At 41.1% G+C, this 14,035-nt stretch overlaps 1 protein-coding gene across 15 annotated transcripts in view; it reads right to left on the bottom strand.

Annotated features, from left to right (window-relative positions):
* The window catches only part of LOC122826410 (thyrotropin-releasing hormone-degrading ectoenzyme-like), a 185,169-nt gene that overhangs the window by 16,872 nt on the left and 154,262 nt on the right, over positions 1–14,035 (bottom strand). The window contains exons 21-22 of one of the 15 annotated variants that reach the window (XM_044108221.1): positions 11,621–11,726; positions 11,229–11,468 (exon numbers count right to left, since the gene is read on the bottom strand). The exons of 9 other annotated variants lie outside the window; for them this stretch is intronic. In XM_044108221.1, the coding sequence (XP_043964156.1) occupies positions 11,431–11,468; positions 11,621–11,726 (144 nt within the window). In that variant the 3' untranslated portion in view covers positions 11,229–11,430. Of the gene's footprint in view, positions 1–4,776; positions 5,112–6,892; positions 7,300–11,228; positions 11,469–11,620; positions 11,727–14,035 lie in introns of those variants that run through there. 5 more of the 15 variants (XM_044108223.1, XM_044108234.1, XM_044108224.1 and 2 more) reach the window with 5 other exon arrangements.

Below are 14,035 nucleotides of genomic sequence, written 5' to 3'. Positions count from 1 at the left end.
TATTTTGGATATTTTAAATGTCTTCCAGTTTCAGTGTTAAATGTTTGTTAGAATTTAAAGTTGATTGATTTTTGAGAATGTTTTCTTGCGTTTTTATGCCTGTAGCATTAAATTACCTAATAAACAATATTATCGTTTATCGCGATAACTTCTGGGAGAATCGGTTATCGTGACAGACCGGATATGAAATGATCCGTATCGTCGTTTATTTTAGCTCTCTGTCCTTGAGTCAACTCGAAGACCACTTAAAGTTTGAAGAAATTAGTGACTCCAAGTTGCTCTTCATGCATTCATGAATAAATGGAACAAACTGGGAACATCTGGATGCCAGTAAACAAACATCTCCCATCAGCTGCAGCTGTTCCTTTGTCTTCAGGCCTATAAAAACTCTTTACAACCTCTGTTCGTAATACTTTCCACTCTTCTTCTACTGTTTGAATTGACTTCCTCTGTCTGTTTTAATGCTTCATGCCTCCACACATGAACACACAGCCAGCAGGCTGCCAGGCTGTGATTAGAGAGGATGGATGGTGGAGGAAAAGAGGAGAAGATGCTCAGATCCTTTGAGCATCAAACAGCTGATAGACGGTTCTGCTTCACAGGCCTTTATTCTGCAGCAGCTTTAAACATTAAACCGAGTTGCTTTTATTTCTTTGTTCCAGACGGACAGGAAGTAAAACAGGTGTGTCAGGATGATTGGTGCGTCTGTCTCTGTTCTTTAATTTTTAATGTCTTTCTGGAGGTGAGAAAACACTTCTCTCCTCCTCTCTAACAACCTTTAGCTTTCAAGTTAGACAGCAGCAGGAAGTAGAAACATGTTTAAATTCAGACTCAGAGTTTAAGGTTCAAATAAGGAGTGAAATAAAGCAGCTTCTGTTTTATCAGTAACTGTATAATAGAGAGCAGTTGGCAGGAACAGTGATGTGGACCAAATGTTTCTCCTTCTGTCTGTTCTCTAAATGTTCAAAGAAAAAACAACATTTTGAATGAAACATATAAACAAACTGAGAGAAATGAGTTATTTCCATCATAATAAAACCTCAACCTGGAAGGATGTATTAGGATTTTATCAACACAAAATATATTTACATCCAGATTTATCAAAGATTTCACCTTTATTTTAATTTAATCTCTTCATAAATTGTTCTGCAGAGGTCCCAAAATCAACACAAACCAGCCTTTTAAAAAACACTTTGGGTTTAAGTGATGCCACCTCCCACCTGCAGGTGGCAGTGTCTCACCAGGCTTCATGTCCGTAAAATCTTTAGTCTCCAATCTGTCTGCATGAGTTTTTTCTTTAGAGTTTGGAAAAGTTTAATTAAGAAAAAAATTTAACAAAATTTCTTTTGATTAAAAAAAAATCAGAGTGAGAAAAAAGGACCCAAAATTAGAAAAGGGCATTTATCGTATCGTATCGTATCGTATCGCATCGTATCGTATCGTAACCAAACTGAGGCCGACGGTTCTGTTAAGCGTTTATTTAGAGAACTACTGTGGGGTGTAAATACTTTTCTGCAGGAACTTAACAACGTTTCCCAGAAAGAGAAAGTGAAGCAGCGATGAAACCATCAGCTGTCACAACCTCCAGCTCTGCTGAACTTTGACTAGACCAGCTGCATCTTTCCCGTGTTAAAACAGCTTCATGGTTTCTCTCTGAAGTCGATGAACTCGACCGTCTTTCTGCGTTAAATTCAGAAAGAAATTTCTCTGAAAACATTCTCTTGGATCAGAACATCAATCTGGCGCCAGGTTCTGGTTCTGCTGAACGTTAAAAGTCAGTTGTTCCTCTCCACTGTCACCAGGTGCTTTCTCAGTGTCTGGATGATCTGATTAATTAGAGCCGTTTGTCTTAGAAAACGAGTCTGAGCTCAAAAACTGACAGTCTTGTGAATTTATGCAGCGATAAACAATGTTGTTGTTTTGAGAACATCTTCAGGTAAAATAACACTAATCATGCAAAAAGTTTCAACTTTAAACCCTAATGAACATTTAACACTGGAACTGGAGGACATTTTAAATATCCAAAATAAAATGTAAACAATCTACATGAACAATAAATGAGATGAATTCTGGAGTCTGAGAACAAAACTGTCCTTAAATGTTTAGTTGAGACCAAAGCAGAAAACTGAAGATCAGTTTTTGGTAGAAAGAGAGAAACGATAAATTATTGAGCTCGTTTTAATTAATCATGTGATTAATTGATATTTTGTGACAGGCCAACATGTTCTGTCTTCAATTCCCTCAATCCAAACAGAAACTAACCGATGAGTCAGACAACCAGCCCCGTTTCTTCATTCAGTTTTCTTGCGACTGATTGGTTTTTGTGCGGACGTCCATTTTGAGACTGAAGTACCAAATAAGTCCAACCAAACAGCAGCACATCAGGGGTCGTGGGTCAAACTAAGTGGATCCTTTTGCACTGAAATGGTTTCACCTGCTGATTAAAACATTCCAGTTTTCAGGATCAACTTTAAACCTTCAGCTGCAGAGAAAAAGACTTCAGGACAAACAAGAGTCTTTTCATCTGACATGTCAAGTTGCCTCCAGGGAAGTTTGCCCAACGCTGGCAACTGGTGACTGAGTGACAGTGAAGGGAAGAAGCCAATTCAGGCTGGAGAGAACAGAAAGCATCTTTATGAAGTTTTCTCCGTGGCTTTCAGAGCCTTAAGACCAGCCACATGACTCACTCTCATGATTTTATTTACAATTTGTCAGGCGAACCTTCACCTCTGTGCTCCCTGGACCTCCTGTTCTCTATGATTCAACGTGAGAACAGCCTGAAAGCTCAGAGAAATGTTCCACAAACATTGTGTGAAGTACGTGGCCTGGCTGTAAATCACGCCGTGAAGGATCGGTGTTGCCAAGGGGAAAATATACAGCAATTTAAACATCACATTCCCAGAGTGAGTAATGGCAGCGCCGGACGAGTGACAGGAAAACAAGAGGAGGGAGAAGAGGCAGAAAACAGCCACGGAGCTGAACTGTCTAACTGTACGTCTGTCTTCCTTTCTGCTGATTTATTTTCCTCCACTCATCGCCGTGTTTGTGTTACTGTGTTGTGAGTTATGATTTCTGAAGAAGCTGACGTGCTGAGATGAGATCTGAGGCTGAAACGGCGCCAAAATAAACCAAATCAACTCACTTCAGCTGCACATTTAGCCATAAACGATGATTTTGAAAGCTGTGAATACAGTAATTAGCCACAATTATGTCCTCAACACTCCAAACCATTGAACTTCACCAAATGCAAAGAGCTTCATGCAGCATCACATGATGCTGCTGCTGCTCAACTCTACGTCAGAAATGGGTTTTCTCTTGAGCAATAAATCTGTCTGGCAATCCAGTTTCAGAGCCTCAGACTGGAAGTTACCAGCACTAAGATACTCGCCGGACAGCATCGTGTTAAATGTAAAGTTTAGTGGAGGGATGATTATGGTGTGGGGCTTTTGTTAAGTTGGACTCTGGCTCTTAAACCGAGACGTTTGGGAACGGAAAAAACCTTTAGAGAAGAAAATGGAGCTTCTGAGGTCGTCAGGGTCTGGGAGGGAGGGATGGTTGGATGGTTGGTTGCATGTGTGGTTGGATGTATGGTTGGATGAAGACTGACATCTCCATGGTGACCAGAGTTGAATCAAAGTTCCATCCAGGATAATCTCAGATTTTTCTGATTATTTTGGTGAAATTCTTTGAATAAAAACATTTCTAACCTTTAAAATCCACAGAAAAACAAACAGCTGCCATCAAATCATCAGCAGCACCAACTGTGAAATCTATGAGACTCCAAACAACAGATTTACTGCTTCTGTTGAGCTGCAGCTCTTCCTTTGACTAGGCCACGCCCTCGCCCAGTTACTGCGGCTCGCCACGGCTGGACGCTTTACTGCAAAGCATCACTTTCTCCTCTCTAACAAGTGCAACAATGGCGCAGCACTTTACTTATATCACAGCTCTTTATTTATAAAAGCTGTTTGCACCTGCAGAGAGTCGGGAGGCTGCAATAACAGGCATCAACACCTAATGGAGAGCAGGAGAAAAAGGGCTTTTAGAGGGAAACAGCATTAACCTTTCAGCGCTCCGGCAGAGCCAAAGGGATTCAATACAACCACACAACAAAATGGATCCAGGTGAATATGCTGCTAAATTAGATTCTCAGCTGTTTACTTATTGGGCTCATTTTTCAAAATGAAATGAGATAAAACTCATCTAATATAAGAAAAACATGTTTTATTGGTTCTCTGTTCAGTTTTACTGCTGCAATCATCCGTTATTCCACTGAAACGTTGCTTCATTAAACTCTAACCTTCCTTCAACTTTAATGTGTTTATTGGGATTTTAGAACAAAACAGCAACACAAACTGGACTTTAGGGCTGCATTCAAGCAGCTGCTTCATCAACTCCAGTCTGTCTGTTCTGGTTGGTTGGTTGGAGGTCAGAAAGCATCAAACTCTGGTTCACATACAGACCTCAGATCAGATCAGTTATAACTATTGTCTCAATGCTAAACATGATGCTAACGCTAACATTAGCATCCACACTTTTAAAGAACTTCCATGGATGATCAGGGATTAAATAAAACAATTTGCTCCAATAACAGATTATAAACAATAAATATTTCTGTTGTTGAGCCTGTATGTCTATTTATTCAATACTTTAGCAGCAAAAATGTCTTTTAGTTGTAAATGTTGTTTATTTTGTAAATTTGATTTGATGAAAATGTGATTAATTAATTACAAATCTTGCCATTAAATGTTTAAACTTTTAATCGAGTCCTACCAGTAGAATAAACAAAGGTTTTGTGTTTTTAGTGTTTATACAAACTAACTTCACCAGGAGTGAGAACATCTGACCCAGAACCCAGCGGAGGTTCTGCAGCCGTCTGGATCTCAGAACCACATTTACAGAAGATCCAAACCTGCTTGTTTACATCAAGTTCTCTTAATGTCGGACTCAAAGCGGAGTTCTTCCAGCAGGACTCGCTTGGTTTTCATTTCATCTGCTGCTTTTATCTCGGGTGTGATTGCTCTGTGGGTTTGTCGCGCTTTGATCTCCTCTCTCATACTGGATGTTTAATGTATACTGTCTGAGCCGGGCCTCTCTGGGTCCAAACCCGACTGCAGGGGAGGATAGAAGAAGAAGATAAAACAAAATCCATCACAGCCTAAAAAATGGAGAGAAACAAATGAAAAAGACTAAAGGAAGAGCTGAGCAGGTTAAGTGGAGCAGGTGATAAAGTGTGGAGATAAATGAGCGGCGGTGAGGAGACGGAGCAGAGTGACCTCCATTACCCTCCCTGTGCTCTGCGACGGGAACCAGGAGGAACCAAAACATTACAGAGAAACTGGAGGAACCTCACAGAAAAGTGTTTCTCCATTAACTCGGCCGCCTGCTGCAAATTAAAACGCCCAACAGTCGAAGTCGCAGGAAGACTTGACAGCCAATCGGACGCATCAGGAGGCTAAAATGTAGCTTCAATGTTACATTGTGATGCTAATAAACCTGCTGCTGGCAGGCCGACGATTAAACCATAAGAAAGGCGACTGAATTAATGCAGAGATGATGTAAAAGAAATTCATTTTAAACTCGTGGCTCAATTATTCTGACAGTTTTCTGCATAATCTTCTAAATAAAACCTTTTCTTTCATTAATAATCCAGGCTTTCGATGTTAACAATAGAAAAACTGTGTTAAGCTTTTAAGAGTATTTGTGTTTGATCAACGATTGAAATGACAGGACTGAATGGAGATGGCTGGAGGGAAATAAAAACCTTTTAAAACCCAGAAAATGTTTGTATTCATGATTCAGAAACATGGTGTTCAATATGTTACACATTATTTTTATTTACACAAGATGGGAAAAAATAATAATCATTTATTTTTTTAAAGAAATTTAAAACTTTTCTTTGATGTGTTTTGTGTATTTTTATTTTTATTTCCTAAATGCCAAAACAAAAAGCAGGTTGTGTTGTAGTTTGCTGCGGTTCTGGCCCGTTCCTCTGGACAGAACCGGGTCAGTTCTGGGTCAGAACTTTGTGGTGGTCAAACAAAACACTGACGTTTCCTGAACTGAGGATCGGCGTCAGTTCCAGTTGGACCTCAACCAACTAGAACGTCTTTAGATTTCTACTAAATGTTTTCTGTTCTTCCCGCAGCATGACGCAGTCACCACCATACTTCAGTTAAGAAGAAACGTAACCAAATTGTTCCACTTTGGCCACAGGATGTGACATCACGCTCAATTCACATTTTTCTTTTTGTTTCCTCGTCCTGAAATCAGACTTCTGTGTGAACGACGGATCATTTCAAGGCAATCCGCAGAAGCAGAAGAAGAAGAAGAAGAAGCAGAAGCAGAGGGTCGCCGTCAGGCAGCAGTCCAATGTTTACAGCAGTAATAATGGCTGCTGTCGTCTATGGATGGATCTAAAGTGGACAGAATCAGAACCGGATCAGAACCAGATGAAGGAAGTTGATAAAATCCGGATCCAGCTGTGATGAGCTTCACTGACACAAACTTCCTTCATAATTTCACTTTTATTTCCAGCTGTTGTTTATGTCCAGATTCACTTCGCCTGGTTTCTTCTGCTGCAGAATCATGATGCATCTCTGACATCGACGACCCAAACGTTGAGCAAAATGTGACAAAACACTTTGAAAAGTATCAGATATGATTTGGTTCCACATCTGGAAGAGTCACAATTCAGATGTTTTGGACGGTGGAAAGATGGGAGTGAAACCAGAAGCATTTAGGAATAAAAAGTAAATAAATCCTCTGGATCCGTTTCTCTGTGGATAATGACGACCACCAGATCCACCAGTAGATCCACCAGTAGATCCACCAGCAGATCCACCAGCAGATCCACCAGCAGATCCACCAGCAGATCCACCAGCAGATCCACCTTTTGCTCTTAAGTCAATTCACACATTTCGGACCAGAACCCGTCTCCGTCCTGATCGATACGATGTTCGGACCTTGTCACGATGTTCCGAATTAAATCGAATTGTTTCCCCGCCACCAGAACCACATCGTCTCCAAAGGAGCGGCTGGTTTCCAGACCCGGCGCCGCCAGCAGGGTGAATGCTGGCTGTTCTGTCCGGGTTCTGCTACCAGTCGGTTAAATAATTACGGGTCTCTGTGTGTGAGACAGATCAGTATCTGTTTGTCACTCCGGCTGACAGGGAAACGCACAGCGGAGGCTTCAGGCCTCCCACATGCTGCAGATATCAGGCGTGTCATCTCGTCCTATTAAGGAGCTTCTTCTGCTCTTATCAGCCTGAACCTCGGCAGACACCAACAGGATATCAGCTGTAAACACATGAAAGGCCCGTCACTCTTTCAGCTCCATTCAATTTAAAATCACAGCGACAGCGATACGGATCTGTTCCCCAGGAAAATCTCTTGGACCTCGTCGGTTTTCCAGTCGGTTTGGAGAAACTAAACGTTTGATCAGGTGGACGAGGCTCTGATGTCAGAAGGTTTTCCAGTAATTTCCAACTTGGGGAACGTGACGGAAACAATTCATGGCGTCGTTGGAAACATGTTTGTTTTGTTGTTTGAACACAACAAAACAAGAAGTAAACATAACTAGAAAAACTGATCAGCTGAAGAGTTAAGTCCATTGAGTGACATGGAGTTTATCACCTCCAACAGACTGGATCCCAGTTCCAGTTCAAAGCTGAAACTGGGATCCACTGGTACTGAACCATGAGAGCCAAGACGTTTTAAACTACCAATCAGACGTGACTCATGTCTCTACATGCTGCCATTGGAGAGACGGAGCGACTGGAAAATGATCCTTTGCACCGAGAATGAGTGAAAACATTCCTACTGGAGGAGGGATTCCTGCGATCTGAGAGAGTTTTAAAGAAAACTGTAAAACCTGCAGCAATTATTGTTTCTGTTTCCATAAAGCAGACATCAGTGGCCACGTTTTGATGTATGAATTATTTCTGTAGAGTAAAATTTGAACAAAAAGCAGCATTTTGTTTGAGAAAAATCAGTGACTTTGACAAAGCGGCCGTTGCCATAGCGACAGTCGGATTACACTGTAAAACCGAAGAGCCAAAAATCCTAAATGGTGACATTAGAAAACTAATAGATCTCAAAACGTTGAGTGATGTGAACAAAACTTCACGGCTTGTGTGTTTTTTTTTTTTTGTTGAGTTTCTGGATGAAGTAAAAAACTGTCAAAGAAAACAAAGTTGGCAGAATCAGAGATTTTCTTTGTATTTCAATGAGGCAAAAATGTTCAAACATTTCAGGAACTGAAAACTCTGGAATGACAAAAAGAGCTGAATGTTCTGATAGATGAACTGTTGAAACGTCCAGAGAAACTGGAGACGTGAGGTGATGAAGAGCGTCGACCCAATAAAAGGTTTGGATGTTAAATATCTGATCCAGTACAGGAGAGTCGTTGTTTCATATTTAATTAAACTCATTCAGAAATCTACAGCAGCCAGGAAACGCTTCAGACCAGCGGTTATTTGTGTTGGTTTCAAAGGGAAATCTTAATGTTGACTTCAAACGAGGCCGGCGCTGATCACCATGACTCTCTGGTTCCTGATCCGACGCCTCGTTCTCTTCTCTTATCTCAGTTTCCCATTAAAGCCGTGTTCTCCCGCGTTTAATCAGAGTACTTAACTTCGCTCTCAGGCAGGTTTGTGATGTCGGAGGTAAAGAGAAATGAAAAACTTTCCCGCCGCCGACTGTAAGTCGTTGTTCCGGTTCTGAAGGCCTGAGGCTGCTACCCAGAGCGGCATCAACGCCATTAGAGAAGCTGCTCCTAAATTACAGCTGGAGTGAAGCAAACGCAGCGAAGTTCAGCAGCGGGAGGCACCAAACTTCACTTCCCTGCTTCTGAATTTCATTTCAGGATTTATCTGGAGGAGGAAAGGCGCGCCGTGTCTGCTGGTCTGTTTATCGCCCTGCAGCCTTCCTCCTCTCAGACGTCTCCTTCCACTGAGGCGACTCAATTTGTTTTGTTCCCCGCGCATGTCAGAGAGCGCGTGTTGATAAGAGAGCTCGTGTGATTATCAGCCACAATTACAGAGACGGAGGAGGAGTGGGTGGAAGGAGGTGAGCTCCATTGATATGCTAATATCTGACACACACACACACACACACACACACACACACACACACACACACACACACACACACACACACACACTGTGAGTGAGGCCCACTGCAGTGTGACAGCCGGAGAATAGAGGCTCTCGTTCTCCGTCTCACCAACGTTTCATTACAGTACAGCCAGAGATTGAAACTGCTCATTAGAGACAAAGAAGAAAGGTGTTGCATTCAAGGAACTGGAGCGTGCAGAAGGTGACACTTTAGTGGCTTTTAGATCTTCTCACACCAGAGCCGACTGGCGGCGTTGCACGTAGATGTGGTAATGTATATTTAATGAGACGCTTCGTACGCGTCGTCAATGTTAAAAGCAAGAACTTCAACAGCTACAAGGTGCTTATATGCAATAAAATGATATGCAACATTTGGTTCTAGTGCAACACGTTAACTTTAACCAGAGTTAGTGTCTGAGCTGAAACTGCAGTTCCCAGTTTGTTTGGAGGGAAACTGAATCTGGAACTGGGTCCAGTTTGTTTGTTTCCTTCACTGGTACATTCAGGGAAGCAAACTGGGAGCAGATTAAAGTGTTTTCACACCAGATAGTTTGGTAGATTCGGTTTGATTTCCAGCTGCTGTGGTTCTTTTTCACTTAACTGAGTCAAACCAAACAAACCCTTTAAAAAACCAGTTCCCCTCCTGGCCTGTGGGGGCGCTGCACCAGGAACCACTGAAGGAAACAACACAAAAACCTCTGAAGACACTGAGAACAAATGGAGTGACGTCTGATTTTAGCGGTTGGAGGATTTCTCTTTGGATTTGCTAAAAGATAACGAGCCTGTCTCATGCTAGCATTGAGCTAGCATGTTTGTTTTGGTTGCATTTACCCAAAATGCTCTGCTCTGTAGTCCACTTCCTGCTTTTGCAGCGGTTTCCGGTCCACTTAGAGTTCACATAAACATTCAAACTGCACCAGTTCAACCAGAGACCAAGGTTTCTAGGCGACCAGTTTGATTCCCACCTGCCCAAACGAACCGGACCTTCCAGACAAACTGGAGCTGGTTTAAAGCAGACCCAACTGGACCGGTGTGAATGCACCCTCAGTTTCCTTCAAATGGACCAAAGTTTATTTCCCCCGTTGGGAAACAGAACCCTGGTGTCTCGGTCCGGTTCCAAACAAACTCTGTTGTGTTTCACTTCTGGTGTAAACAGAGAGCAGCTTCCATCCAAACCAACAGGAAATATTCAGCGTTTTGGACTTCATGAGCCACCGTGGCGGTTTGGGGTAAGAATGAGCCCTTCAGTGCTGCTAAAGCTACTGCCGCTAAAGCTACTGCTGCTAAAGCTACTGCTAAAGCTACTGCTGCTAAAGCTACTGCCGCTAAAGCTACTGCTGCTAAAGCTACTGCCGCTAAAGCTACTGCTGCTAAAGCTACTGCCGCTAAAGCTACTGCTGCTAAAGCTACCGCTAAAGCTACTGCTGCTAAAGCTACTGCTGCTAAAGCTACTGCCGCTAAAGCTACTGCTGCTAAAGCTCCTGCTGCTAAAGCTACCGCTAAAGCTACTGCTGCTAAAGCTACTGCTGCTAAAGCTACCGCTAAAGCTACTGCTGCTAAAGCTACTGCTGCTAAAGCTACTGCCGCTAAAGCTACTGCTGCTAAAGCTCCTGCTGCAGGTCCTGCTGGACGTGAATCGGCCCAAAGTTTGCTGATCTCTGTCCCAACTCGTCGTTTCTGTCCAATGGAAGCAACATAATTTTCACATAATGGTTACAAATTAGAAAAAAGAAAAAGTCCCACTTTGGACCGGACCAAACCGGCGGACCGGTTCTTTTAGCTGTCTAACTTGATGCTTCAATGATTTTATCAGATCGTCTAACAAAACAGAACCAGATAAAGTTCTTATCGGATCATTGGTACTGAGGGAAAGTTTCCAGCCTGTTTCAACTTTTATCAACTTGTTCAGGGGAAGATAAATGTTGTGGTGAACGTTATCCAAGACATGAAGCTTAAAATCTCGAAACCTAAAGATAAGAAGCAGCAAACCTTCCCACGAAGCCATAAGTGGTTTATATTGTAATAGATGCAACATTTGGTCCAGTTTAGTAACCTGAGCTGCATTCTGCAGTTTTTGCCGTCTGTTAAATAGAATCGTGAAGGTGTGTGATGTTTATTCCATTTAATTTACACCAGAAGATTCAGAGCACAGATGGGCTGAACGTCTGTTTGAACGTGTGATTCTTTTAAATAAGCTGCAGACGACGGTTTCTGTTGCTTTCATGCATTAAAGTTCTTTTGACATTGAAACTTTTTCACAGATGTGTTCACATCTTCAGCAGCTTTTCCTACAGACGAGCTCGTTGTAGCGATGTCAGATTAATAATCCTGGGGTTCGTTTGAGGCCTCCGGCTGCAGATAGAACCTCAATCATCCATCAACCATGACTGCTGATGTAATTACTGCACACACACACACGCACGCACGCACGCACGCACGCACGCACGCACACACACACACACACACACACACACACACACACACACACACACACACACACACACCTTCCTGTTTTCTTAACGTGTCCCTATGAAACAGCCACTTCCCTCTGAACATTTCCAGTCCCTCTGAGCTCCTTCTTCTGGTCTGCTCAACCTTCATCCTGATTGGCTGTGAAATAAATTGATGAATTATTATTGAATGCTCATTAATTACCAGCTACTCACTCAGCACTATTCTCTGGAACTAATTAAAGGTCAGTGAAGTAATTAAAATCCCATATGGTTCAGCTGCAGCTAACATGAGTCTGACATCACTTAGAGATTCAAACAGATCAGATAAATATGAATAAATCAGTCAGAAAAAGGTGATAAAATGAGCAGAACATGGTTTAAAATCACCTTTTTAAGGAAACAAACTGTTTACAGTCTGACTGCATACATGACAACAGGAAACAAAAATAAATTATTAGCGATAAGTCACTTTATTCCTTTCATTTTAATCGATATTCAAAATTAAATTCAGAAATACTTTATTAATCCCAGAGGGAAATTAGATTATGAATTAAATTAAATTAATTATTATTAAATTCTGTTTTAAATCCAGTGATTTAAAAGGACATAAATAAATGGGAAAATATTATGTAAATTTCTACAAACTGCAGACGGTTAAAAACGACACCAAAAAACTCAAATTTAGATTCAATTTTCTAGAAAAAACCCTGAAAATTCAGTTTGGAAAGTTGAAAATGTGATGAAAAATATGTGAAATTTTGAGATTAACCTCAAAATTGGAAATTTATAACTTCTAAAATTGCTATAAAAAATCAGGAAAAGATTAATCTCAGAGAAAAAACAGATTTCTGAGTTGGAAAAGTCAAAAATGGTTTGAAACTGAAATTTTCATGTTTTTTTTCTCATAAATTTCTGAGATTAAAAATTTCAGATTTTTTTTCTAGCAAATGTTCAACTTTTCAGACTCAAAAAACTTCTTGTTTTTTCTTTTTTGAAAATTTCTTGAGGTTTTTTTCTTACAAATTTTTGACTTTCCAAACTCAGAAATGTTCTTATTTTTTCTAAGAAATATTCTGAGATTTGTTGGTGGAAATTTACTCCTTTTTTCTCCCTACAGTCTCCCTGTACTCCGCTACCGAAGACAGATTAGAGCATATAAAATATACAATGAGTCACTTTATTCCTTGGACTTTAATCCTTTTACATCCAATGAAAGGATGTTAAATAAATTGGACAATAATCTGGTAATTTGGTGATATTTTTACCTTTGAGGTCTTAAAATAAAATCTGAATGTTGGACCATCAGAGTGTAAAGAGTTAAATGTTCAAAAGTTTAAACTGTCACATCAGGTTTACCTGTAAAGCCTCTTCAGTTTAAACTCATTTTTAGTTATAATCCAGCATAAATTATGAGCTTTACGAGAAAATGCTGAAGCTACAAACTGAGACAAATCCTCTGAGACGTAAACAAAGTGAAGTAAAAGCGTTTGAACCTGTAAGAGTATTATCCTGATTTACATTAAACCTCCTCACCAGCAGAAAACATTAAAATCAGTGAAATAAAAACATGGCGTCCAGCTCTGGTGTCTAAATGTGAGCGAAGTCAAACAGAAATTGAATTAAAATTGCAAATGAATCCTGGATGTGTCTCGACCCGAAGAAAATCAGCTCAGCTTTCATTCATATTGAAATGAAGCAGCGAGGAGCAGAAACAAAGTCGGATTAGCAGGAATAAGGAAACGACAGAAGAGGAACGAGGGAGACGGAGGAGGAGGAGCAGAGAAGTAAGAGGACAGAAGAAGGAAAGAAAGTCAAATCATCTGTTTGTTGGTTTTCTCAGGAAATAATCCGCCGTCAGCAGAGAAACCAGCTTTACAGGCAGGATGGCGGGAAAATCAGTCGGCAGGTTTCTGACGAAAACAACCAGACTGGGACCATTACAAACTGGGACCAATACAAACTGGGACCAATACAAACTGGGACCAATACAAACTGGGACCAATACAAACTGGGACCAATACAAACTGGGACCATCACAAACTGGGACCAATACAAACTGGGACCATTACAAACTGGGACCATCACAAACTGGGACCATCACAAACTGGGACCATCACAAACTGGGACCATCACAAACTGGGACCATCACAAACTGGGACCATTACAAACTGGGACCATCACAAACTGGGACCATCACAAACTGGGACCATTACAAACTGGGACCAATACAAACTGGGACCATTACAAACTGGGACCAATACAAACTGGGACCATTACAAACCAGTCCGTCACAAACTGGTCCGTTACAAACTTTAGCCAATATTAAGGAATTACTGACTTGCTGAAAAGTTAGTTGTAAGTTAGTTTTCTCTTATTTAAAGTATGCTAAGATATTATCGCTAAAGCACTAAAATATTTCAGTACTTATGTTTTGAGTTTTTGCAGTGAAGGCAGAAGCGTTGTGTC

Source organism: Gambusia affinis, linkage group LG23 (genome assembly GCF_019740435.1).
Source record: "Gambusia affinis linkage group LG23, SWU_Gaff_1.0, whole genome shotgun sequence".
NCBI lineage: Eukaryota > Metazoa > Chordata > Actinopteri > Cyprinodontiformes > Poeciliidae > Gambusia > Gambusia affinis.
This window is presented reverse-complemented; position numbering and strand designations above follow the sequence as displayed.